This window comes from Hermetia illucens, chromosome 1 (assembly GCF_905115235.1).
Source record: "Hermetia illucens chromosome 1, iHerIll2.2.curated.20191125, whole genome shotgun sequence".
Lineage (NCBI taxonomy): Eukaryota > Metazoa > Arthropoda > Insecta > Diptera > Stratiomyidae > Hermetia > Hermetia illucens.
In genome coordinates, this window is record NC_051849.1 from 109,198,168 (window position 1) to 109,226,136 (window position 27,969).

General features: G+C 43.2%; 2 protein-coding genes across 4 annotated transcripts; both read right to left on the reverse strand.

Annotated features, from left to right (window-relative positions):
* LOC119653650 (deoxyribodipyrimidine photo-lyase) lies at window positions 1-27,951 on the reverse strand. 3 transcript variants are annotated; one of them, XM_038058470.1, is made up of 4 exons: window positions 27,809-27,951; window positions 928-1,895; window positions 429-863; window positions 1-376 (listed from the first exon to the last, which is right to left on the reverse strand). In XM_038058470.1, the coding sequence occupies exons 2-4, from the start codon at window positions 1,874-1,876 to the stop codon at window positions 216-218; spliced, it is 1,545 nt and encodes a 514-aa protein (XP_037914398.1). In that variant the 5' UTR covers window positions 1,877-1,895; window positions 27,809-27,951; the 3' UTR covers window positions 1-215. The 3 variants fall into 3 exon arrangements, with proteins under 3 accessions (XP_037914398.1, XP_037914406.1, XP_037914415.1); XM_038058478.1 differs by lacking the exon at window positions 27,809-27,951 and adding an exon at window positions 27,365-27,492; XM_038058487.1 differs by lacking the exon at window positions 27,809-27,951 and adding an exon at window positions 27,035-27,326.
* Window positions 6,058-7,071, reverse strand: LOC119653665. Its single transcript, XM_038058501.1, has 2 exons — window positions 6,891-7,071; window positions 6,058-6,745 (listed from the first exon to the last, which is right to left on the reverse strand). The coding sequence occupies exon 2, from the start codon at window positions 6,653-6,655 to the stop codon at window positions 6,203-6,205; it is 453 nt and encodes a 150-aa protein (XP_037914429.1). The 5' UTR covers window positions 6,656-6,745; window positions 6,891-7,071; the 3' UTR covers window positions 6,058-6,202.
* Window positions 27,952-27,969: the final 18 nt, after the last annotated feature.

A 27,969-nucleotide genomic window follows, 5' to 3' on the forward strand; every position in this document is an offset into this window, starting at 1 on the left:
TACTTCAAAATTATGCAAGTTTTTTATTATTAAAAATAAATTTTAGTTTATTTGGACTAATTCAGTTTGTATACAATTCAAACTTGACTCCATTTTATCTGCAAATGAGCGATTTCAGGCGAAAGGGAAGTGGTGACACCATTAATGTGATTAAAAAATGAGAACCAACGACGACGAAGCGAGAGTTTGCAGATGTAGCTTGCAGAGTCAAAAATTTATTTCTTTTTGCTGTAGACTTTCCCACCATATCTTGCAACAAAAGCAGGCACATCAAACTTCCTTTTGCATCCATCATAGTTCATGTAACGAATTTTCCCGAAAATCTCTCGTTCCCTCCATCCTTGGTCATGAATGCCGCCGATAGACCACATGCAGCCTGGAGATAGTATCTTCAATTCACGTATTTCATAATAATCTAAATTTATTACCAACATATCCATTAGGATCGCGTCCATCCAAACTGTACTTATCATTCAAGTAAATGGCAACCTGTAACGCTTTCTCCGGTGATTCGGTCCATTCTAAAATTTTCTTCGCCCAATACATTCGCAGAAATCCATGAATTTTCGCCTCTTTTACTAGTTGAATCTGAGCCGAATTCCACAGATCGTCGTGCGTTTTTGCATTTTCCAATTCGTCCGTTGTGTAGATGTAAGTCCGCTTATCTTTTCGATGATCAGAAAGAGTTTTTTCAGCCCACGATGCGAGCCCTTTTAAACTATCATAGTGTTCATTGTAAAAACAAAAGTTGTCAGAAAGCTCACGTCTTACAATAGCTTCTTCACAAAAGGCAGCTACCGATTCAGGATACTTTGATTTATAATCGCGAACAGCTAACACACAACGCTGAACTGAGATATGGCCTGCAATTCAAAACGTTTATCTTTAGTGGCAACGTGATTCTCCAAATGATATATTTGTACTCACCGAAATGGAACCAAGGTGCTAAATTAGACAAAGCATTCACAGTTGGATCATTTCGTTTACTATTAAATAATTTCAATCTACTGGAACAGAATGTCTCTAGTACTCGACAAGCTGCTTTATAGCCTGGCTGAGCCCAATCTACTTCTTCAACTTCTCTATTACATTCAAGGCTATTAAATGCGCCTGGCCAATCTACGTCATTATATTCCCGATCGACAAAAGGATGTTTTATAACTGGTGGAAATTCTGTCAGATACACATCCAATTTTCCATTGATTTTATTACGTATCGTACGCGCTGCATATTCCTGTTTATCCGAAGTTACCCAAACAGGTACAATATTGTGTGCGTCAACTTGGCAAAGTGGCACGTCTTCTTGAAGGTTATTCTTAACATCATCGAGCCATTTCAAAGGCACGCGTAAAGGACTAAAATCGCAAACAACCGCCCCAACTTCCATTTCTTTTACAAATTCCGGAATCTTCTCACCACCACTCCCAAGCAGAAGATGGAAATTTATGTCCAAATCCTTGCATTCTTGGCAAACCTCTTGTAATCCCTTCAGCATGAACTTGTAGTGCCTAATAGTAGCATCTAGAAATTTTGGAACGAGGCAAAAACAAACATGCAAAGGCAGCCTATTTTTAAGGGCCAATTTCTGAGCAAATAAAAAAGCCCAATTATCTTGTACGCGACAATCACGAGACATCCAATACAAAATGCTTCCAGCACTTTCTTTTACTTCTGTTGCCTCTGTTAAAACCCGAACTCGTTTCTTTTGGAAGTGGAACTCCAACACAGAGGATGCAGTTTTCACCCGACTTTCTTCAATTGTTTTTAGAAAACCAGACTCAGTAGAAGGAGAAAACCCATCCTGATTATTAGGTTTAGCCGATTTTTGAGAGGAATTCGAAGGAGTCTTCGTAACTCCAGTAGCTGACCTCTTCATCGCATGTAAGATGTGAAATCTGGAAATTTGAAGTATGTCAGTTAAATAAAAATTACCTTGAATATAAAATACAGAAATGTCAGAGTAATATTGTGTGGAAAAATGGATAAAATCAAGTGTGTAAAAAGGCAATTAGAACTATGTATTTATACAAAATCTACAGAAAACAAATTATCGATATTCTGGGCTCTGCCGTCAATATTAAATTAAAAATTATGCCCAACGTCACATCAAAACAGACATATCCATTTGATACCAGCACCCTACAAAAGCTAGCATAAGGAGAAAATACTGAAATCTATCTCAATTGACGACGCTAATAATATCAGCGGGAAGGTAGTGTGATTCAGAAATACTCGATTTGTTAACTCCGCAGATTATGTCCTAGAGCCGATCTACAGGGTACAGACTATAACGTTTTTGAAAGTTATAAATGTAGTTACTGCAAACGATTATTCTATTTTCATAGTTAGTGCAACATTTCAACCTGGAGAGATAAAAAGCTAAAGAACTCAGATTGTAGAAGAGAGAGCATTGAAACTTGCAAAGAACTCAATTACATATACCCAATCTAACAACAAACTAACGAACGATTCTTTGGTCGAATTAGTTGGAATCAACACCGAACGTATTATATTCTTTTCGAGCATTTGCTTTATGATAGTCTCTAGCTGAGCTCGCAAAACTATAAAACATCAACAAAATTAGCATCACCCCAAGACATCTCCCCAATAATCCCATCAATCTGTACAATTAAAGAAAAAAGTCAACTGAAGATAGAAAGGAGCCACTTCGTCTATGTAGCTATCAAAAGCCTATGCAATAGCTGGAGCCAGAGGGATAGAGTCCAAGCTTGATTATTAAACCTCTAAGTAGATCGCCTTTTTTAAGGTTTTGTGTAAAACAAAACCGATCCGAACTATCAAACCGCACATATACAGTGAGTAACATAAGTTTACGTGGAGTTTAAAGGGGAACTCCTCAATTCAAACAAAGGGGGGATGTAATTTTTTTTTTCATTGAATATAGTCATGTAATATCAAATGAATGTCCTCGATTAGTACTTTCCGAAATTGTTATTACTTTTGACGTGAATTATGCGCGAGTAAGGAGTCCAAATGTGCACACTTAAAGTGAGACAGGACTCATTTTCGGAATCTACTCAGCCTAAAAACCTGAAAAAAAATCAAGATGATGCGCTAATATGAAATCTAGACCTCAAAATATGTCCCATTCCGATATCTGCTCAAATAAACTTACTAACAATATATTACCAACTTTTACAAATTGACTTAAAAGCAACCCTTAAGTCCATCCTGGTAGAACTGCATCAGCATAAAGGACAGTATCGCGCATAATACTGCCAAGTTTCATATAAATCCGGATATTAGTGTCAAAGTTATAGCGGTTGGAACTTATAAATTTCGCGCGAATTTACTGCATCTTAATCCATGCAAATGATTGAATATTTGATATTCGAGTGAAATATTAAATTTCCATTTATAAAGAATGAGCTGACCCGGCGAACTCTGTTCTGCCTTAGAGGCAATAAATAAACAGACTTTGGATTTTATTCAATTCAATTTTTTATAAGGAAAAACATAAATATAAAAGAGGGAGTAAAGCAAATTGTGAATCACCAAATCGTGAGGTTGAACTCTGGGGATTGGGTAACATCCGATGTCATTTGAGGGAGGCCATTGAAAGAGCTTCGCGCAAAGAATTCAGCAGAAATTAAAAGTGAAAAGATTAGCTTAGTTTTTCCAACCTCGGAAGTGTGCAACTGAAAAAGGTGATGCTTCGCCTGCTAATGTTTGGTGAGCTGCTCCGTGTGCAGGACAATACGTATTGGGCTCCGTCCAGAACCAAGACGGCTGCTGCTGAATAAAGAGATCAGTAACAGCTAAAGCTCAAAAATCGTTGCGCCTCCAAAACATTTCGAATCATTGCGTAGATCTTTCGATGTTCGGTTAAGTGCTTCTAATGCACGTTTATGCGCCGTTGTGCATTCGTCCCATATGATTTTCGATGCTGATAAAACTTTGGCCATTGCCGAGTTTTTTGAAATATTACATGTTGGTTTTTCAATAGTTTGAAGATTAAACGGCAATTTTAATGCTGAATGAGCCATACGGCATCCTTGTGGATGCTAATCCAGAAGAAGCAGCTGCAAGCACAATGTTGGATCTGGCACGAATAGTGGCTAAAACTAATGACATCAGCAATGTCTTACCAGTTCCACCAGGGGCATCCAGGAAATATAAGCCACCATTTCCATCATCAGTTGCCTTCACTAATGTATCATAAACTTCCTTTTGTTGGGGATTCAACAGTGGTACATTCGTTTGAACTACTAAATCTAATTCCTGGTAATCATATTCACGTTGCCGTTCCAATTCTCGATTAAATGCGTCATTCACTTCACGATTTGGCGTTGGCATTCCTAACCTAACTAATAAACTACCGCACATAAGGTAACACATGTTTTCGATCAAGAGTAAAGCCCGATTATGTATCTCTTCATTCATCTCAAGATCGGGATTTCTGGAACTGACACGAATTTGATGTAAAATATCTGCTGACATATTATCCTTGTATTTATGCCACATGTTAGATCGGTTCGATGGAAAGCATGTCCAAATTACGATAGCAAATAATGTGCGTATCTGACTTGGAGATGCAGAGATAATGGCTTCAACGATTGTCGTATCCCACGCACATTTACCAGCAACAATCGCAAATAAAAGCATTCATCATTCTTTGGATGAACTGTACACATACGACCAAGAGCATCAGTAGAACGCACATCCGGATAACCAGGAACCGTATTGCCTTGCTTTCGTTGTTGAAAATTCATCGATGAAGCATTTCAAGTGTAATAACGTGGCATCTCCGAGTATAGCAAAGTTCCTGCAAACGGATCGCTTTGGCAGATCGCAAAGAAACTGGTCAATGTTGTCGCTGGAGGTTTTTCAGCACGTTGAACAACATTCGAAGCCGTGAAATATACTCGTTGACCATTCTCCAGGTGCACCGCCAAATGCACAACAGTAGGATGACGTTCATGAATAGGGAATGCGAATATACGCCAAATCGCTTCATTGCAGTTCACATAACGCCTAACTTGATTTCATCGATTCGATACCAAAACCCGCCATATCGCCTGCCTTTCGTGACATATTTACAAATGTATTTTATGAACTTTACTGAATTGCAATACTCAACGTTGCAGTGTGTCTTGAATGTTTTGGAAATAAGTGGCGAATATGGAACAATCCAACTGTTGTCGAGAACGAAATCCATTCTACTTCACTTTTGTTGTGATAATTCGACCGCTATCATCGGGTGATCGACGGCGATACAGTGGATAACCGTCGTTGCCAGTGACGGTCTCCGCCGTGAACTTCCGTGGATGTGGTTTGGAACACCTACCGTCGACCATGCAAGATGATTCGGTATTGATGGCGCCACACGGTCCATGAATCATATTTGTAATTACAACATCATGTAGGTCTGGATCGGCTTCGTGATCAGGAATCTCGGCAGTTATGATATCATCTATTTGGTCTGTCTGAATTCTTTCCACTAACCAAATAAGGATGTGTGCGTGCGGCAGGCCTCGTTTTTGCCATTCGATTGAATACATCCAGCATCGAGTATCTCCAAGGACGCGTTGTTTAACAATGTAATTCATCAGGGACCGCAGTTTTTGTCTGAATACACGTGCGGTGATGGGTCGATCACTTGATGTTTGTCCGGGAAGCAGCAATTGAACAATTTCTATCCATTTTGGATTACAGGTAAAAGTCATAAAGAGATCTGGCCGACCGCAATGACGAATATATGTCATTGCATCTTGCGCATATTCATGCATATGACGTGGACTGCCTATGTACGTCGCCGGAAGAATAATTAATCGACCAATATTAGCTGTATTTCCTTCAGTATCAATTGCATCACGTAAATGTATATACTCCTCAGAACGCAGTTTGGCTTGGTTCAACCTAATGAAATTTAAACGCTCCGTTTCTATTTTGACGTACATGTTGACGCAATACTGCTGAAACAATCGACGAAACCGCAGCAAATAGTTGTCAGCATTTTAGCGAATCATCAAACGATATGCGTAATAATTCATCGAGCTAACTTTTTTTATAGTTTCTTCACCTGAAATTAAAACATTAGATTTAGTATTTTGTAAATATATAATTTTTTCATAGTTATAAAGGGGTGAAGATGAATGATTTTAAATCGGTTGCCAGTCATTTGTCTAATTTTAGAACAACCCCTTATCTTTTCCTGATAATAAGCAGTGTAATTGGTCTTTTATTGTAAACCAAAACCAAACAATGTAACATATATGGATTGTAAAATTAATGGATTTATCATTTTGATATTAAAATAATATCCTTCTTCTCCTTGCCAAAACATCAGCGGGTACTGTAACGTGTCATATGAACGATGTGTTTCAGATATTTGTTGCAGTTGCCCAGTATCGCGACGTGTAAGCACAATGTCGCGTGTTTCCAAGTTTTCACCAACAATCAGGATGGCAACTTCATCTATTGTTGGAGCGTTAAATGTGCGTTCGTGTGTTCCAGATGGTCGGTCATCTGCTCTGATCACGACTTTGTAGTCATCATTTGGCATGCGTTCTAAAGCACTCTTGAATAGCCTGACCAACGCATGATGTTCATGAAGCAGATGCTGCAAATCTTGAAGAATTGCTCTTTTCATTGCTGCATTTATCTCTTGACGTGGATCAACTTGTTCTTCCATGTTGCCTATGAAGTATATTTGTAAAAATCTATGCTGTGCATCTTCGAGAGGTTGCAATGATCCAATTCGATGGTGAATTTGTCCTTATATCTACAAAATAAAAAGCAAAGTCAGTATTTCTGATTTATACAGTTTTTATGTTTGTATAATCAGCAAACATAATACGTAGGAATAAGTATAGTAAGTTATTAATCTACTATATTGTATGTAAGTACAAAAATAAACAAATAAATACCTTGAATGTCGGATTAAATCCTCGTTCTTCGATAATGTCTGCCCCAAATGAGGTCATTTGGAAACAACCATTGTATTTTTGACTGTTTGCAAGAAAATGGCGTGATTCTGATGTTTTGCCACCAAGCAATGAATGCAATGGCTCGGGTGGCAGAGTCAATAATGGCAATTTCACTTCTCCACTAAGGCAGCACAACCATTGTATTTTTGACTGTTTGCAAGAAAATGGCGTGATTCTGATGTTTTGCCACCAAGCAATGAATGCAATGGCTCGGGTGGCAGAGTCAATAATGGCAATTTCACTTCTCCACTAAGGCAGCACAATCCGGGCGTTTCTCCTGAAAACTTTAATGCGCCACAATACTCGCAAACAACGTCCATTGGCCCAATGCAAACGCTAGGATGCAAGTGCTGCAATCATATCGAAACGCTGTTCGATTCAAATCAGCACTTGATACATTTCTTCTTGTGCGCCGAAAATCATTTACTTCTTCATCTCTGTTATTCGTTCGACGATTTCGCATTGCCAACCGAGCCGTTTCACGGGCTGCCTCGCTTTGCTCTTGTGGTTGAGAAGCACGAAGTCGAGCCATACTCACGCGGCATTCTTCACGGGCAATTCCCTGTGTTTCTTCAGCCATTTCATTCGCAATGTTTCGTATCCTACTTGTATTACGGCTTTGTCGGGAAAGATTCAGGTCGTCCTTGGTCGCGGCATTGTTAATGATGATTCAAAGAGAAAACAAATTACTGATGATATTATCAATTACGTTTAGCTATAATTGTTATAATTGTCAAATTTTTTACCACACTTAACCAAAGACAAAGTTACGTTTAGCTGTCATTTACGTTTTGTTATTCCACTGTCATTTGCGTTTTGTTATTCAATGTCAGATGCGTTTTTGTTATACCACGTTTTATAATGACTTGACGGAAACGCGGTCGAACGGGATAAAAATGTTCGTCTCCTGGTTCTAAGCTACCTCTACACCAATTTTCAGCCAAATCGGTTCATCCGTTCTTGAGTTATAAATAGTGTAACTAACACCACTTTCTTTCATTATATATATAGATAGAGATTTACTTCTCCCCCGCTTTCTAAGGTTTTCTGTGAATATGTGGTCGGTGTATCGCTTTACATGTAGCAAGTGGCGCCATTTAGTGTAGAATTTGAAGGGGGCTTCCCATACATGCAAAAGGGGGTGTAATTTTATTTCACAGAATATTGCGTAGTACTTTTCGAAACCGATCTTCTTTCTGATATTTACATGTGTGCTCCAAAAAGTGAAACAGGTCTCGTTCTCAGAACCTATCTAACTGAAAAATCTGAAAAAAAAACACAGTAATGCATCTGTATGAAATCTACGCCTCAAAATACATCCCCAGCCCGATATCTGCATAAATGAAGTTACATATAGTAAATTACCAAATTTTAGAAATTTACCGGATAAACCCCTTAAGTTCATCCCAGAAGCACAAAATAGCACAGGCGATAATATAGGACAAAATTCTGAAAATGTTGAAACCAATCCAACTATCATTAGCAAAGTAATAGAATGTCAAATTTCGCATTTTAGGTTTCCACTGTAAAACGTGTATGACGTCATCATTATATAAAGTGAACTTATATGAACGGCGAAGTCCTTTTAATAAAGCTTGCGGATAATAACCAATATAATAGACATGTTACCGGCGGTTTTAAATTTACATACATATATGTACGCTTTTGTGCACGGATGCAGTGTTAATGCGTAAAGATGCGTTACATCAATTTAGACGCGCACAAATGTATATATGTATGCATCGTCATGCGGAAATAGACAATGTTTGTTTACTAAGGATGAACCTGTACATATGATTGGCTTGGAGTTTGGCAAAATTTGACGGAATATTTTGTATTCTTAGCTATGCACGAATGGAAAATCGTGCATAAAGAGTTTCTAAATAAGATGAATACAAAATCATTATACCCGAAGCGGCCAGCTTCCGGTATCCCGCCTTGTTAGTATCTGTTGTAAGTTAACTTCATCACATTTGCTAATAATTTGAACCCCTAGCGTGAAGCAGTATAAGGTTATCAATACAGTGCTTTCCAGATCAAATTATTTGTGAAGATGGTTCTTTCAAAAATAGAGGGCAATTGAATTTTTAAATACGTACGCACGGAACTATCATATATTCATCGTTCGTCACATAGGGAATAATATTTTAAAAAAAACTTCGAAAGGAGAAATATGCAGTCGGCTCTCGGTAGTTTGTAACTCAAGAGTCAGGGAGAAAATTCAAATGACTAACTATTCAAAATATAGTATAAAGAAATAATCGAGAGAGGAGAGAAAGGAAAGAAGGAAAAATTAGAACAAACGTTTACTTTATGTACATATTTGAAGATTAAATAGGCTGTTATTTTCTTTTGGACCGATGGGCATGGTGCGGTGCATTGATATCGAAATTTTCTTTTAATAATGACACTTTACTGAACATTATTTTTTCAGAATTTATTTGGGGGGCATCATCATCTATAAATATCTTTAAAACTAGTGTAACTGGAACTTCACAATAATGGTTTACCACAGTAATCATCTAAAATTGAAATACCAGAAAAAAGTATGCATAGCATTCATCTTTTCTGTACAACAAAATACTGATTATAGTATTATCTTTTTATACGGCAAAGTAATATTTTTTTCAATTTGCAAGTTTAGAATACCATACCATAAGTGGCCAATTTATTAGAGCCACCTTTATATGCAAGGAAATATAGTAGACATGTTACTAATAAAATAGTTATCGTTCCGATGCTTGTAGTTCTTCTAAATAAAAATAAAACTAGGTAGCTTGCTCCTACTACAATATATTTTAATAGTTAGGAAATACGTATTTCGAAAGCTACTTACTCTCTTCCTCAGTACTTAGGCTACCTACTAGCCTATGACTATGTTACTAATTTTTACAAGCTATTTATGTTGTCAAACAGTATTGAGTAGACATTTGAAATACAGTGAAAATAATGTCATAACGCTAAACACAAAGTAAAAATTTAATATTTAGTCAAGCCTGTCTTTTGCTGGAATCATAACCCTTACTCTTCATAGCATACTTTCAATACATTTAACGCAGTTACAGTACCTTCTGTAAACTGTATCTTCTTCAATATATATTTTTTGGAAGTTCTGTGTATTCCATTGATCCCGAAGGGCTTTTAGTGGTTAAGCTCTCGTGAATGACGAGGTCAATCAAAAGCTCTTGTTTGACGACAAATATAAAATTGCCATTTGGTAACCATTCGTGTGCTTTGAATATCATTCTGATTTCGAAGACTACGATATGTTGGTCCTGCCTCACTATCTTTTGGACAATTTATAGGCGCTCTGTACTTTTCTTGCCGATCATTGACCAGGCTATAATACTGAATGGATGCTTGACCCTTGTTACGATGTAATCATCTTTAAACTTTTCACCAGGTTTTCTTCTCACAAAACCTGATTTGCAGTCAATGCATATACCGATAATTCGTCAGAAAAGTAAACTTGGAAAAGATTGTTGAGTCTGGCTTTTGAAAATCTGTGCCTATATGGAAACTAAATTGCTCTGGAGGATGTCGTTTACCTCATTGTGAATTAAATTAAGTTTGCATCGGAAATATATCTCAGCCTTCAGCCTTTACGATACCCACGATGGAGCATAAAACCTAGGAGACGTCTACTGAACCAACACCAACAGCTCTACTACCAAACCCTATCTCCACCTCCACCGAGTAATCGCTGGGAGTTCTTTCTTAACGAAAAGCTGCAAACGAAGAAGGATGAAGGCGAGTCTCCCGCGCCTAAAAACGGGACCAAATGTACAAACTGGTCCTCCAGGTCGGGGGTTGGATAGATCTGACAACCCTACACGGAAAACCGATGTTACGAAGCCATGAAAGGAGCCTCGAAGCAGGATGGATTTTACAACGACGAACTCGGCAACGACAACGGATTAACGACTTGCGCTATTTTCTCATGGAACCCCTACAGACCGAATGCTGCTGAGCAGCTAGTCGATACCCTTTCCCAATATAAGGCTGATGTAACAGCGTTACAAAAGATGCGATGGACAGGGACCGGTTTCCTGGAGAAGAGTCGCTACACCATATATTATAGCGGCCATCCAGTAAACCATGTGCTCAGAGTAGGTTCCTTAGTCAGCCAAAAAATGAAACCTGCTTGTATCGGCTTTGAAAATATAAGCGAAAGGCTATGCACTCTGCGTCTGCGAGGCAAGTTTAGAAATATAAGCCTCATAAACGTCCACGCCACTACAGACGAGACTGCAAAGTCGGAGAAGGACACCTTCTACGAGGCAATTGAGCGGACCCTCAAAGCCTGTCCCAAGTATGATATCAAAATCATACTTGGAGATTCAACAGTCAAGTAGGGACAGAGCCCGTATTCAGGCGATACGTCGGCTCCCATAGATTACATAGGGATACCAATGATAACGGATTACGCATTATCCAGTTAGCAGTATCACACGAACTGGTTGTTGGAAGTACCTGGTTTGCGCGGAAAGCGGTTCACAAACATACGTGGGCCTGTCCAGACGAGCCCACTTTCAACCAAATTGACCACGTGCTGATTGAACGCCACCACGTCTCAGCCTTGATGAATGTCAGCAACATATAGGGGGGCCAATATAGACTCGGACCACTATCTCGTTGGCATCGTGCTCCGAGCTCGAATTACGACACCACCTACAATCCCCTCTGACAATCAGGTGAGAGTGAATACTGAAGCCATCCACAACACAACCTCCGCGACACCTATAAGAGGGAAATGGATCCCGCAATAACCGCAGTTAACAGAGATCCTGGAGATGAAGCATCAACAAATGATCTTCACAATCACCTGAAGAACGTTATCATTGAAGAAAGAAAAGTCGGAACGGCTGGTTTGACGATGAATGTAAGCTAACAACGGAACGGAAGAATGCTGCATACCGAGTAATGTTGCATTCTCAAAGAACGCGGACACGCGCAGAGACTTATCATGAACTCCGTCGAGTGGAGAAGCGACTTCACAGACGGAAAAAGGAAGCCTGGGAGAAACAACAAGTCTGTGAACTATCATAGAAAAGTACAGGAAGCAACCGCACCAGGCGTGCAAGTTTTACCAACAAATTAGCAGGATGAAAGCCTCATCAGGACGTCAAATCACGATACAAATCCCACTACCACCAGTGAGATTTGAACCGTGACCTTCCGTATGACAGCCTTGTGCTCTAACCACTCAGCTATCCGGACACATGACTACATTTTGTGAAACAAATGTACTCGTCGTGGTATTAACGAATTGATATGGGATGATGACGTCATACACGTTGTATATAGAAAGCACGAGATTCACAAAAAATGGCAAAGTTTCACCTCCTATAACTTTGTTAATAATAGTTGGATTTCTTTCAAAATTGTGCATTATTTTATCCCTTACACCCATGCCAAATTTTGTACTACTGGGACGCACATAAGGGAGGTTGCCGGGTAGATTTATAAAATGTGCAGATGTATTTTAAGGCCTAGATTTCATAGAGATACACCACTGTGATTTTTCAGATTTTTCGGTTGGATAGGTTGTGAGAACGAGACCTGTTACGTTTTATGATGGTCGTATTTTAAGCCCTCACTCCCCTATGTTCCAACTCATATCAAACATGGAGCCAGCTTCGAAAAGTACTAACCCTTTCATTTTATACGACCATCAGAAGATGTGGTCTTTCTGATAAGATGGACGCTGCCGGTTCGTTGAAACCCACTGACCTTATGGTAGACTCTGTTCCGAACAGTGTGAAGCCAAGCAAGCGACCGTGGAAGTTGCCAAAAGCCGGAAATCTCTTAGCATTGCCATTACCGTTTCCCAAGGCCATGTTTCCCTATGACATATCCGAGCAAAGTGTTATCAATAACCTCCACTTGATGTTAGTATTTTTTTTTTTTTTTATGGATGGAGGTGGAAATCTTAGAAAGACGCTGCTGCGCCAGGTTGCAGCAGTGTGTGGGATTCACACCCACTAAAACCACCCCCACTCTTCCGCCGCTCCCCGCGGGACCACCGTGAAGTATTACTTCGCGGGGGAGGCTCTGCTTCGCTATACCAGCTCGTCCATGTCACGTCTCCGTCGCGTCGCCTTCCGAGCTCGATCCAACTCCAGGAGTTTTGTCTGCACCACGGCTACTGCCTCATTTACCGCCATCCAGTTTTCCTCCGACTTCAACATCTCTTCCACCAGGTTGGAGGGCTCGATGTCCGCCCCTAAGATGCTGTTCAACCTCCTTTTCTGCTGTAGAAATCTGGGACAATGGAACATAATGTGCTCCGGGTCCTCGGGTGTAGCCACGCATTCAGGACAGTTGGGAGACTCGTCCAACTCGAAGCGATGCAAGTGCTTCCTATAGCCACCGTGTCCCGTAAGGAACTGTGTCAGGTGGTAATTCAATTCTCCGTGCTTTGGGTTGACCCATTTCTCGATACACGGGATCAATGTATGAGTCCACCTGCCCTTGTCGGAGTTATCCCATCGTTGTTGCCACTTGCCACACAACTCTCTCCTGATGGTTTTTCGGAAATCCGCATTCACCTCGGCTGGATTTGCCTTCCGTTTTTCGTAGAGCCAGTGTGCCTCGCTCGCTAGAAGATCTATAGGGATCATTCCTGCGATAACACACACTGCCTCCGTCGACGCCGTCCTAAATGCGCTGCACACCCTTAGCGCGTTGACAGCGTGGTTCAACGCTCCCGCCCAGACAGGGGCCGCGTATAGCAGGATCGACCTCACCACTCCCGCGATGAGTAGCCTGCGACTATACTTCGGCCCTCCCACGTTAGGCATCATCCTTGCAAGGGATGAGCTGGCATTTGCTGCCTTCTCTCGCGCATAATCCAAGTGTCCCTTGAAACTCAGCTTGGCATCGATCATCACCCCCAGGTATTTGACAACCGATTTTGAGACGACCTCACGATTACCAACCTGGATGGTAACCATGTTGTTCTTCCTACGGCTGGTAATGAGGACCGCCTACCGTCTTTTCGTCCGCCAGGTCCAGCTTGGCCATTCGTAACCATGACTTGATGGTATGAATGGCTTCATTTGCATAAAGCTCCACGTCCTCGGGATGCTTTGCAATTGCAACTACCGCCAAGTCGTCCGCAAAACCAATCAGCGTTGTCTCCTCCGGCACGCGAAGGTCCAAGCACTCCGTCGTACATTATGTTCCACAGCAGCGGTCCCAATACAGAACCTTGAGGCACACCTGCTGTCACAATGTACTCCTTCGGCCCGTCGTCCGTCTCGTACCAGAAAAGTCGGTCCGAAAAGTAACTCTCGATTAGCCGAGCCAAGTAGCTAGGAACACCCAGTTTGGCCAAAGCGCCCTTAATCCAGCCCCAGTTGGCTGAGTTGAAAGCATTTTTGACGTCCAGCGTCACCAGAGCACAGCATTTGCCCATGGCCATTGCATTTCGAGCCAATTCCACGACCTTTGCTACTGCATCGACCTGTAGAACGGGCTCGCCGAAACCCATATTGCCGCTCTGAAAGACCTACCCGCAAGCTCGATGAACAGGAGCAGCCTGTTGTATATCACCCTCTCCAACATCTTCCCCATGGTGTCTAAGAGACAAATAGGGCGATATGAAGAGGGCACGCCGGGTGGTTTTCGGGGCTTCGGTAGCAAGACCAGCCTCTGCCTCTTCCACTGGGCGGGAAACACTCCTTCCTCCATGCACGATTCGAATGTGCTTGCGAACCATCTTGGTCTGGCCTTGACCGCCACCTTCAGAGCGCTGTTCGGAATTCCGTCCAATCCCGGAGCCTTGCTGTCCCCAATACGTCTGCAGATTTCCCAAAGTTCCTCTTCGGTAACATCAGGGATCGAGAAGACGTCCTGCTGAGCTGCCAGTTGGGGTTCTCTTTCGTCCTGCTCCTGCTGCGGGAAAAGAGTTGTAATTATTTGCAACAAGAGCCGTGGGCATGTCAGCTGAGGTGATTTTCGCCCGCGGATCTTCTTCATTACAACTTGGTTGGCTGTACCCCACGGATTCGTATTAGCCTCCATGCAGAGCTTCTGGTAGCATTCCCGCTTGCTTCTCCGAATGGCCTTCTTAAGGTTGCTTCGCAGATCCCTGTATTCCTCCTCACGCTCCTGGTGCTCCGGCCTTCCCCTTGTCCTGTGGGAAAGTCTCCTCGCTCGGAGACAAGAGGATCTCAAGGCAGCGATCTCCTCGTCGAAAGCTCCGATATACCAGCCAACCGCCTTAGCCTTTCCACCTCCAGAGCGTCGTTGACTGCTTCCCCAGGTTCCCAATGCGGAGGAAGAAGGCCTGGTGGTCACTGTGGGTGTAGTGCTCACTCATTTGCCAAGCCATCTCCCTCACTAGTGAAGTGCTAACAAATGTCAGGTCAACGATCGAACCCGACCCTCTTCCTCGAAAGGTGGGCAAGCATCCAACGTTGGCCAGCACGATGTCTAGCTCCGCAAATGACTCCAACAGAATTTGATCCTCTGGTGTTCGTCGATCGGCCTCCCCACTCCAGGGCGCACGCGTTGAAATCGCCCGCAATGATTTTAGGGCTGCGGTCTCTAGCGTCCAACACCAGACTGACTAACATCTCCTCATATTGTGCTAAGGTTGCACTAGGAGGAGCGTAACAGCTGTAAATATGGACACCGTTGACCTTCGTCCTTATAAAACTGGCTGCCGGGGGGGGCCATGACTTCCTGAATGGCCTGTCTTCCGCACGCCCAGATTGCCGCGTTGCCAGACGCATCCACCGCCCAAGTCGCACCACCGTAGTTTCTGTACGGCTCGCAAATAACCGCGACATCGACATTCGACTCTCGAATGGTTTGCGAGAGCAGGTCCTGAGCTGCCTCACAGTGATTGAGATTGATTTGTATCAATCTCATTTGCTTGTGCGGTTCAGCTCCCTCCTATATACCGGACATCTGCTGCTTCCCGCAATATGCCGGCCGTCCACGCCCTCTTTCCCACTACATAACATACACCGTGGATCTCCGGTGCAATCTTTGATGAGGTGGCCCTCTTTCCCACACTTCCTGCAACTCCTCGACCTATCATGCTGGCTAGTGCATGCCGCCGCAAAATGGCCGAAATCGAGGCATCTGAAGCATCTCTTTAGAGATATTTGCCCCCTAAGCCTGCACACGACCCAACCTACTCTTACCTTGCCCGCGGTAATTAACTTAATAGCTGATTTCGCCGGCAAACTAATAATAGCGGTCTGTGTGCCACCATATGCCTCCTTCATCCTTTTTATGGCACTCTGGTCTATATCGCCAAGGTTGAACTGCTGCTTTAGCGCAGCACAGATGTCCTCCTGTGAGATGACTTCATCTAGGTTTTTGCATTCAACCACTATCTCCTGTTTCCGAGCTCTTACCTCAGCTTCCTCTCCAAGTACACTTTCCACCTTCCCGCGGAAGTTATCGGCCGACTTGTCGGCGGATTTACTTAACTCCAGCATCAGATCCCCTCTCTGTGTTCGCCTGATACGGCTCACACTATCCCCTAAATCCTTCAATTCCGGGTCTGACTTCACCTTTCGGAGGATGTCGGCATAGGACATATTTCCCTTCTTGAAGATAATTATTATTTCCGGGCGGAGCTTCTTTTTGTCCTTTTTCCTCTTCTTGCTCACCTTAGTCCATTGTTCGGGCCTCCGGGCGTTGGTTTCTTCCACTTTTGTAGGTGTTGTGGCTGCAATCGTGAGATTACCGACTTTCGCGGGCACTCTCGCCCGCTCCGCCTTCTTTGGTGAAGAGGCTTTTTTCTTCTTCGGGACTTGCTGTGGTCCAAGAGGCTCGCTGGTACCGTCTCTAGCCCGTTTTGCTGTCTTCCCGCTTGCTTTATCACGGGGAGGCGTCACCTGCGTTTCCCTTGTGACCTTGCCAACTGACGCTTGAGAATTCTTTTCTTCGAGTGCCTTGATATAAGACAATTTAATGCCTCTTATCAAGGCTCGAATATTTTGGTGGATATTCCGCCTCTCCTTGATGAACTCGCACAGTTCATTTATTCGTTCCCCGAGTGTAACGAACGCCATTCCGGCTATGTTCCCGTTTGCTTTCGCGCCTTGCGCCGCAAGGAATGATCTCGATTAAGGGACTATTCGTATTTCTTTCAGAGTCCCGCGACGAATCTCGACTACCAAAAAGAACCATTGTTCTCGATGGTGATCTCCCAAGCATCGAACTCCTCCTAAAAGGATCCGGTGTGGACCTAATTTCCATTCCACCGTTATCTCTTGTAGCATTAGATACCACAGTAGCCAAGTTTCCCACTACTGAGGCACTGCGGTCGTTGGATATCGACGGCCGGGAGCCCGCTTACTCACTCCCAAAAACCGCCGGCACTGGGTTTCCGAAGCCCTGCACCGTAAAAAAACTACTTTTCTCCTCTTCCATATTTGGTTTAATTTCTGGGTGTCCTTCACATAGCCAATTTTTATCCACGGGTGGGCGTTTACTTCCCACCTACCCGGCCTGCGCATAAGTATGCCCATACACGCACATCTCCGGATGCGCGCATGTGCATGCCCATGACACATTCGCCGAGCATTCCCTTATCCGCACGAAGGGACGCGCCTGATGGGAGATTTGGCAATTCCGCACAGTTATGTTAGTTATGTTAGTATTGAGATAGTTGCATTTCCCGATTTTGGACAGAGCAACGAGTAGATCTAGTGTGCTTAGTACACCGTGCGACAACAAGTTCAATGCCACCGTTGGCAATAAGAACTCTACTCTACTAATAAGAAGATATCGGAACCGAATGTATTTTGAGACCTAGATTTCGCGGAGATGCACCACTGTGACTTTTTTTCAGATTTTGTGTTTACACAAAACACAAAAGATTGTCTTGGTGGAAATGGATAAGAAACAACAGTTTCTATAAGCTTTTCAACGCGAAAATATAAACGGGTATGGTGGATTAATAATAATAATCGTTGGCGCAATAATCCATATTAGATCAGCGCCATGAAGTGTATTAGAGCACTTCACGCAAGACCGTAACGGTACACTACAGGATACTGTAGGAGGCAATGTGGTCAGCATTGCGCTCCCCCGAGAGTAACACCCTGATTTGACTCAGGTACTCATTCACAGTTGAGTCGACTGGTATCCGACATCCGAGTCACGATAACACTGAGATTTGAGCCGGGACCTTCCTCTACGACAGCCCAGCGCTATAACTACTTGAGCCATCCGGACACGGGTATGGTAATTACCTGTAAAAAAACAAAAGCTGCTATACAACCCACGATGGAGTATAAAGGCTATGAAACGCCTGCTGAACCAACATCAACAACTATACTACCAAAACCTATATCCAACTCCACGTGCTAATCGCTTCTTCTCTCGCGCCTAAAAACGGAACAAATTGTACCAGTTGGTCCTCCAGGTTGGAGGTAATAGTAATAATTGCCGGCAAGTTTACGGACAGTATGTGGCCTCATGAATGCAACTCGGCATGAAATCCACAGTTGGTGCCTCCGCAATGTACTCACGGTGAACGCTAGGAAAACTGGCTATGTTCACTAGGAACGTCAGGTGGAGCAGCTATACACTACCCACCTTAGCAGGAGCGGAAATCCAGCTGGCACAATCAAGTAATTAGGAGTACATTTCAACTCCAAGTTAACGTGGAAGTACCATATCCAGGCACCATATCAGAAATCCTGCAGATCACTCTGGTGCGATAGGCAAGACCAAGGGACTTTCACCAAAACAGATACATTGGATGTACATCCATAATAAAACTCATTTTGATGCATGCATGCATCGCCTGGTGGCAGAGACTGAATTACGCAGATTCACAGGCTCGGTTGCCTAAGTATTACTGGAACAATCTATCCCCTATTCAATTAAAGGTGAAACGGAAAGCAGCCAACGACGCATGTAGACTCGATACCATTGGAGCGTAGAAAGGCAACCAATCAAACGGTCATGCGTCTATCTGGAAACTCCAAACATCGAGATCGAGATCATACGATTTCCAGATCCGTCTTTGAAAAGACATAATCACCAAAAGAGAAGAATGGTCCATAAATAGGCCATGAATCTTTTCAGATTACAGACTTAATTATCTTCATCGATGGGTCAGTCATGGCAGACAAATCGGGCGCAGGGGTTTTCTCGGAGAATCCGATTATGGAAATGGCCCGAGCCCTTGGAAAAATGACGACCATATTCCAGACGGAGATATATGCATTTCATTGGCAGCAGAAGAATGTCTGCGAAAAAAATGGAAGGGCCGCACCATTCGAATCTTTGCCGATAGTCTGGCAGCATTATCGGCACTAAACAGCAACGATATATCAAGCCAGTTGGTGTGGAGTTGTCATCAGGTGCTGCTAAAACTTGGCCGACTAAATAAAACATTCCTGATGTGGGTGCTGGGGCACTCAAACGTCGCTGGTAACGAGGAGACTGACAGACTGGCTCGCCGAAGGTCTGGATCTACTATGGTGGGGCCAAAGCCAGCTTTTGGAAGCCGGCCATCCACGGTCAAGTCTTCTCTGAAGGGTGAATTGCAAGGATTCCCACAGCCGAGTGGAGAAATTTGAACTCTTGTCGGCAGGCGAAAATCCTTGTGAACGAATCTGGGGTGGTGCTTTCGGCTATATGCAGCCAACGTGAGGAGGAGGAGGAGACGACCCTATGCAGCTGTCCAGCGTTCTCAGCCGAAGACACTTTTGTAAGGTTTTCTTCAATGAAGAATCTGCACACTCTCTGCCTCTGAAGAATATTCTCAGATTTGCTAATGCCTGCGCCGTAGGCGGGAAACCACTGAATAGGCGATTTACAGGGATAGTACAATGGGCCTAACAATGGCCTGAGTGCGCGGAGCTGCGGCTCCCCCCAGCGAACTAAACTAACTAGGCTGGGATTTAGGTAGGGTTGACAACCCTACACGGAAAACCGAAGTACGAAGCCTCGGACTGGCTGGAAAACACAACGACAAAGGAATAACGATTTGCGCACTTTCTCATGGAACGTGCTCTCTCTGTACAGAGATGGAGCTGCCAAGCAGTTAGCCGATACCCTGTCCCAATATAGGGCTGATGTAACAGCATTACAGGAGATGCGTTGGACAGGGACCGGTTTCGTGGAGAAGAGTCGCTACACCTAAATATATTATAGCGATCATCCAGTAAACCAAGTGTTCGAAGTAGATCAGCCAAAAGATGAAACCTACTGTCAACGACTTTGAAAACATAAACGAACGGCTATAAACTCTGCGTTTGCGGGATAAATTTCGAAATATACGCCTCATTAACGTTCACTTCCCTACAGAGGAGACTGCAAAGTCAGAGAAAGACACCTTGGACGAGATAGTAGAGCGGACCCTCGAAGCATGCTCCAAGTATGATATCAAAATCAGTTAAAAAAATTAAATAATTTTTGAAAATGGCAGCTAAACTGGGCCGTTTAAATTATTCGTTGTGTAGCGTTTATTTGTTCGAGCTATTAATACAATTACAAACTGAATATCAACATAATAGTGTTGTTTACTTCATTTGTTGTTGTTATTGGGTCTCATACATAAGTACAAATACATTTTATTAAACTTATTATAAATACCATATAAATTCAATAAGGCAAGAAATAAACTTCCCTTTATTCACAACCAATACACGAATTGAAGTTCTTGAATGACGTTGTTGAGCCAGACTTTATCCACAACCAGACGGTCGTGGTATCACTCATAGATTTCGTCGGTATGTAGGCCACGGAATCGTCCATCCTCCTCCTTCCTGATAAAATATACCTTTAAGTGTGCAGCTCAGTTTTATGCCAAAGATTGATTAATTATCTATCCCATCAGTTTTTGTTTTTTTTTTTAATTTTTAATGCTTGGGGTGCTATGCTCCAAACTAGGGATCCATGGACTATAAAACGTGGGAGTAAGTTGCTCCTCATTTGGTCCGGTCCACCATCATGTGGATGTGGGCTTAGGATCCCGCATATCCTAAACAACTACCCAGCTTTAGTCTAGCTTAGACTAAAACAACTGGCGTTTTAGTCCAATATAATTCGCAACCTTGTCGTATTTTTGCGATGATAAAAGGGAGTGTTTTTCCACTTGTTGGCACTTTCGGTAACACTGCTCCCAGGGCAGAGTTGAGGCAGCGTCTGATGAGTTGCCTCTGCCCTGGACGAAACCGTGTTTTTTTTTTAATTTTGAACACAGACAAGTTTACCAACAATTCAGCAGGATGAAGCCTTCTACACCTCGATACTCATCCTGTTGAGAAAAAGAGGGAAATCTGATTTCCAACCATATGGACATATTGGAGCGATGGGTTGAGTACTTTGATGAACTGCTCAACAACTAAAATAAAGGCGAGTTGGAGGTCCCATCAACTGAAGGCGATTTTCAAATTCTGACAAATGCAGCACCAAGAATGGAAGAAACAGTATGTGCAATTTAACGGTATAAAAACCATAAGTCGCCAGTAGCCGATGGAATTACAACCGAATTGATTAAATATGGACACCAAGCGGTTCATTAAGTGATGCTCACGGTGGTGTGGGACAGCGAATCAATACCTGACGATTGGCAACGAGGTATTATCTGTCCCATACATAAAAAGGGGATATCACGTAATGCAGCAATTATAAACGTATCACGTTGCTAAACGCCATCTATAAGCTCCTCCTCGGAAACCACTTGTCGTGGTGGAGAGAGCCTATAGTAGTGTACCTTAGTGGGGTTCAAAAACATGAATATAAAAGCTAAAGATTTCAACTATCCAAATGGTAAAGTCACAGACTTCGAACCCAGCCGCGATCATGACCAGTCAGGTCGCGGCCGAGGCACGGACTTTGAAGGCCTCACCAGATTCATGTCTCCCCTATCGATAAATCTGCAGAAGGCATGCTTTCCAACTCAATGGAAAGCTTACGTACGGCGAACTCTTGGGCTTGGCTTGGGAGAAACTGCAGCTCCGACTACGGCCGGCTCATCCTACTTATAAGCAGAAGAGGAAGGCTCGACAGAAAGGAACTTCAGCCATTAAGGAGGGGGGACTACCGGCTGAATCCTGCCTGTCAGAATCGAGCACTTTGCAATCAGCAGTAAATGTAGGAGTTTTCTCCTGGATGTGCATAATAAGAAAGGTGCTGACATCGGCCTCAAAAAGGATCACCATTTGGTGGGCGCTTACGTTCACTAGCGAATTTCATCCGCCACTTTTCGCAGGATTGGGAAGCTGCGACCTCCCAAGTTCAACATCAACCGGTTGTATGACCGAACTATCGTTCGACCATGGAAGAGCTATCTTGCTGACGGAGGAGTAGCCCGCCTTAAAATATCGAGCATTGGACTGCCATCAAAAATGGTGTTTCTCGGGTGCTACACAGGTCATGGGCCTCGCCGGAGGAAAATTTACTATTGCGTTGGTCAGGGAAGCGAAAGATGCTCCAAAACACAATGATTTCAGAAGTGTGTACCTCATTCCGAAAAAATTGCATGTGGTCGCAAATATTTCCGTGCTCCTGTGAGGGACGTTGACGGAACGAACACTTCACCACGATTCTTAACTGTATTACATCCGGTGAAGTTCCTCCTCTCGTGGATGAAATGGCAAGTCACTCTTACATGCGAATACGGAGTTCCTCCAAGCTGAAGAGATCTGCTACTTCCCCTCGCGTGGAAATGTTGGGAATCCGAAAACTTTCCAAGGGAGCAAGAGAAGAAGATGATTGTTAAGATTCTAAAGAAAGGCACCCTTTTTAAGTGTCAATTGGAGGGGTACCTACGTGCTCCCCGCCGTCGTAAAGCTAATAGTTAAAATAATCTTAGAACGTATCAAAGAACATCTTGAAAGCTTGTTCGACAGAGAACAGGCTCGTTTCCGCTCCGGATCCTCCGGGTCATTTTAAGACACTGCGCGGAGTTTAGATCTTCGTTCCATCTGCTCGTCATCTATTTCGAGAAAGCTCTCGACAGCGTGAACAGAGAGTGTATTTGGAATGTTCTACGCAGAAGGGGCATTCCGGAGAAACCAATAGCTATTATCATATCATCATCATCATCAACGGCGCAACAACCGGTATCCGGTCAAGACCTGCCTTAATAAGGAACTCCAGACATCCCGGTTTTGCGCCGAGGTCCACCAATTCGATATCCCTAAAAGCTGTCTGGTGTCCTGACCTACGCCATCGCTCCATCTCAGGGTCTGCCTCGTCTTCTTTTTCTACCATAGATATTGTCCTTATAGACTTTCCGGGCTGGATCATCCTCATCCATACGGATTAAGTGTAGGCTATGGAATCGTCCATCATGTAGGGGGCCAAAAATTCTTCGGAGGATTCTTCTCTTGAACGCGGCCAAGAGTTCGCAATTTTTCTTGCTAAGAACCCAAGTCTCCGAGGAATACATAAGGAAGATCATTGTCTTGTACAGTAAGAGCTTTGACCCTATGGTGAGACGTTTCGAGCGGAGCAGTTTCGTAAGCTGAAATAGGCTCTGTTTGCTGCCAACAACCGTGTGCGGATTTCATCGTCGTAGCTGTAATCGGACCCTAGATAAGATAAATTATCAACAGTCTCAAAGTTGTAGTCTCCTATCTTTATTCTTCCCGTTTGACCAGTGCGGTTTGATGTTGTTGGCTGGTTCGTTTTCGGTGCTGACGTTGCCACCATATATTTTATCTTGCCTTCATTGATGTGCAGCCCAATATCTCGCAGGATGAAGGCAGTTTGTAAGTCTTGGGTCGTTCTTCCCATGATGTCGATATCGTCAACATAAGCCAGTAGTTGGATAGACTTAAAGAGGATCGTACCCCTCGCATTTACCTCAGCATCACAAACCACTTTCTCCAGGGTCAGGTTAAAGAGGACGCATGATAGCGCACCCCTTTGTCGTAGACCGTTGTTGATGTCGAAATGGTCTTGAAAGTGATCCTCCTGCTTTTATCTGGCCTCGTATATTGGCCTAGTCAGTCTTATCAATTAATCGGGATACCGAATTCTGTCATGGCCTTGTACAGTTTTACCCCGGCTATGCTATCATAGGCGGTTTAAAGTCGATGAAGAGATGGTGCAACTGATATCCATATTCCAACAGTTTTTCCATCGCTTGCCGGAGGAGAGAAAATCTGAGCTGCTGCTGATTTGCGTGGAGTGAAGCCTCTTTGGTATGTGCCAATGATGTTCTGAACGTATGGGGCTATCCGATCTAACAAGATAGCAGAGAATATCTTATAGATGGTACTCAGCAACGTGATGCCTCTATAATTGCTGCACTGTGTGATATCTCCCTTTTTATGTATGAGACAGATAATGCCAATGGTCAGATTGATTGATTGATTCGCTATCCCACATCTTGAGCACAAGTTGGTGAACCACTTGGTGTAATTAGTCACCTCCATATTTAACCAATGGCGACTTATGATTTTTAAGCTGATGAATTGTACGGACTGTTTCTTCTATACTTGATGGGGACAGTATTTGTCCGTCGTCTTCAGTTGGTGGGACCTCCAACTCGCCGATGTTCTGGTTGTTCAGTAATTCGTCAAAGTACTCAACCCATCGCCCCAATATGCCCATTCTGTCAGAAATCAGATTTCCCTCTTTGTCTCGGCAGGATGAGCATCGAGGTGTACAAGGCTTCATCCTGCTGACTTGTTGGTAAAACTTGCGCGCCTGGTGCGGTTGCTCCCTGTTCTTTTCGAGTTCACAGGCTTGTTGGTTTTCCCAGGCTTCCTTTTTCCGTCTGTGAAGTCGCTTCTCCGCTCGCCGGAGTTCGTGATAACTCTCCGCGCGTGCCCGCGTCCTTTGAGAATGCAACATTACTCGGTATGCAGCATTTTTCCGTTCCGGCGCTCTTTTGCGGCTGGGGCCAAGTATCTTTGTGATCGTATTTATGATAACGTTCTTCAGGTGATTGTGAAGATCATTTGTTGATGCTTCATCTCCAGGATCTCTGTTGATTGCCGTATCCATTTCCCTCTTATAGGTGTTGCGGAGGGCTGTGTTGTGGATGGCTTCAGTGTTAACTATCACCTGATTGTCAAAAGGGATTCTAGGTAGTGTTGCCCGGAGCACCATGCCAACGAGATAGTGATCCGAGTCCATATTGGCTCCCCTATAGCTTCTCACATTTATCACTGCTAAGAGGTGGTGGCGTTCAATCAACACATGGTCAATTTGGTTGAAAGATGTACCGTCTGGAGAGGCCCATGAATGTTTGTGGACCGCTTTCCGCGCAAATCAGATACTTCCAACAACCATTTCGTGTGACACTGCTAATTGGATAATCCACAGTCCATTATCATTTGTATTTTGATGTAAGCTATGGGAGCCAACGTATCGCCTGAATACGTGCTCCGTCCCTATTTGGGTGTTAAAATCCCCAAGTATGATTTTGATATCATATCTGGGACAGACTTCGAGGGTTCGTTCTACTGCCTCGTAGAAGGTATCCTTCTCTGACCCTCCAGTCTCCCCTGTCGGGGCGTGAACGTTAATGTGGCTTATATTTCTAAATTTGCCTCGCAACCGCAGAGTGTCCATAGCCGTTCCCTTATGTTTTCAAAGTCGATAGCAGCGGGATTTCATTTTTTGGCTGGCTAAAAAACCTACGCCGAGCGCATGGTTTACTGAATGGCCGCTATAATATGTGGTGTAGCGACTCTTCTCCAGGAAACCGGTCCCTGTCCAACGCATCTCCTGTAACGCTGTTACATCAGCTCTATATTGGGACAGCGTATCGGCCTGCTTGGCAGCTCCATCTCTGTACACGGAGCGCACGTTCGTGAGAAAATGCGTTATACCTTTGTCGTTGCCGGATTCGTCGTTGTGTTATCCATCCAGTCCGAGACTCCTGTTGTAGCTTCGTAACTTCGGTTTTCAGTGTAGTGTTGTCAGCCCTACCCAACCCCCATTATCATATGATGGCGCAATATGCCACCGGGGTAAAATCTCAGATGAATTTGAGATCCAAAACGGAGTTCGCCAGGGTTGCATTTTGCCAACGATAATATTTCATTTTTTTATCGGTGAGTGGAGGAATGCAAAGGATTATAATATCTTCCTCAGACACCTCGACTACGCCGATGACATCTGTTTTTTCTCTCACCGGGTCGTGGACCTTAGCCAAATGGCTCTGATCCGATCGGTCTTGATACTCTCCCTATCTGTATTATAGGCACAGTACCGACGGCGTCGATCGATTTGTATATCTAGGAAGCGTGGTTTCCATTAAAGATGGCACCGAACCGCATGTTGATCGATGCATTAACAACGCTAGATCCGCTTTCGCTACCTTGTCTAGAGTTTGGAAATACTGTTATCGCAACACCAAGATCGAGTTGTTCTGTGTTAGTGTTCTCTCTCTCCTCCAAGCCTTCGTCACATCATCAGAGTACGCTGGCATGACACTATTAAAAACGGAGTACTTGATCAGCTTGGCACCCGTACGCGATGTAATCGGACGGTGGAAGTGGCAATGAATAGGTCATACATTAAGGAGGAGCGACAATTGCATTGCTGACTATGCCAGGCAGTGAATTTCACTTTCCCAATATGGCCGACGAGTGAGCCGCTCCAAGAGCACTTTGCGCAGAACAGTGGAGGAGTGCGAACACCTTTGGAAAGTCCTCGGGGAGCTGAAGTGCATTTCAAGTGACCGTGAACAATAGGTTGACGCGCTATACTCCACCAAGGAGTCAATGACACAAAGAGAAAAAGCTCATAGCTTAATTCGTAGGACCTGAAGGAGGAAGAACATTGGAAGGGGTATCAAAGTAACTAAGCAACTAATAATAATTTTTGACATAATTTCCCCGCATGGAGAAAACTGGGACAGACCAGTAGAATAAGTAGAAGAGTGTACTGATTTTTTTTTTCTATCGTTGGCTCACGAAAATTGCCTTTTTTCTTTCCGACAATATAAATCATTCATGGTGAATAGCTAAAAGATGAGATATATTACCCAAATTTGTTACCATAGCACTCTGGGAGATCAAAGGTTCAAGCTTTTCAGAACGAGGTATATGCATTGTTATCAAAGCAAGTGGGACTGTAAGAGAAATCAATATACTCTCTTTTTAATAAAGTTTCTGAGATATATAGATACGTACCTCCATGCCTCCTTGCTTTTAAAGATATTCTAACCATTACATTTATGACAGTAAATTCCACCCAACCCTTCAATGCCAATTCGTTCCAGTAACTTTTCTCCTCCAGAAAATACGAAGGAAGGATTACAAACAGTTAAAGATATTTGAAGTTCTCCTTAAACCTCTGAAACTGTTTGTAGTTGTGCGCCAGCCACTGACGTACTTGCCCGAACTATGGGTGGCTTTGAAGCCTTTCTACTTTGTAGAATGTGAAGCATCCCTATTTAGGAGAAAACAAATTCGCATGCGACAAATACCTTCATTCACAAACAATTAATAAATTTCACCCACGGTTAAAAGATGTTGTTGTTATCAGTTGGGTATAAGAAGTACTTCGATGAGGTACCTACGAATCTACCAAGGGTAATCACGTTTTGGAAAAAATGTCAATCTGCTGCTTCATTTCACCACGTAATATAAGAGAGTTACGTTACAAGTTTGCCTTCAACTGATGCATACTATCTGGTCATACATATGTATGTATACATCTATGATGCAAAATGAAATTGTGAAATAGCACCGTCTTCGACTAAAGCTTCTATCTGGGTCTTATGCATACATCATCTATATATATAATTTAGTAATATTTTGCATAAACGCTGGGTAACACGACTGATTGCGGAATTGTCACTAAATACATGCAGAACTATCAACAAAACGATCAAGAGTGATATTACTCATCCAGCGAGTTAGACGCTAAAAATAAATTTTTAATTATAAAAGCTTTATAAATACCTGCGTGAAATTAACACCAACTTGGAGAGTGTAAATTTTACCGCCAGAGTAAATCACGGATTCGATTTCAACCGCAATAATGATCTCCCGTGAGAAACGCAAGAAATGCACATAAATGCATCAAAACATTCCAAATTCCAATATTTCCAGTGACTAGCGTA

Bases quoted from the DNA above. Each gene is read 5' to 3' on its own strand.
- LOC119653650 (XM_038058470.1), bottom strand. From the start codon at position 1,876: ATGAAGAGGTCAGCTACTGGAGTTACGAAGACTCCTTCGAATTCCTCT. The intron at 864-927 runs GTGAGTACAAAT...TTTGAATTGCAG, and splicing joins AGCACCTTGGTTCCATTTCG to GCCATATCTCAGTTCAGCGT. The intron at 377-428 runs GTAATAAATTTA...TACTATCTCCAG, and splicing joins CGATCCTAATGGATATGTTG to GCTGCATGTGGTCTATCGGC.
- LOC119653665 (XM_038058501.1), bottom strand. From the start codon at position 6,655: ATGGAAGAACAAGTTGATCCACGTCAAGAGATAAATGCAGCAATGAAA.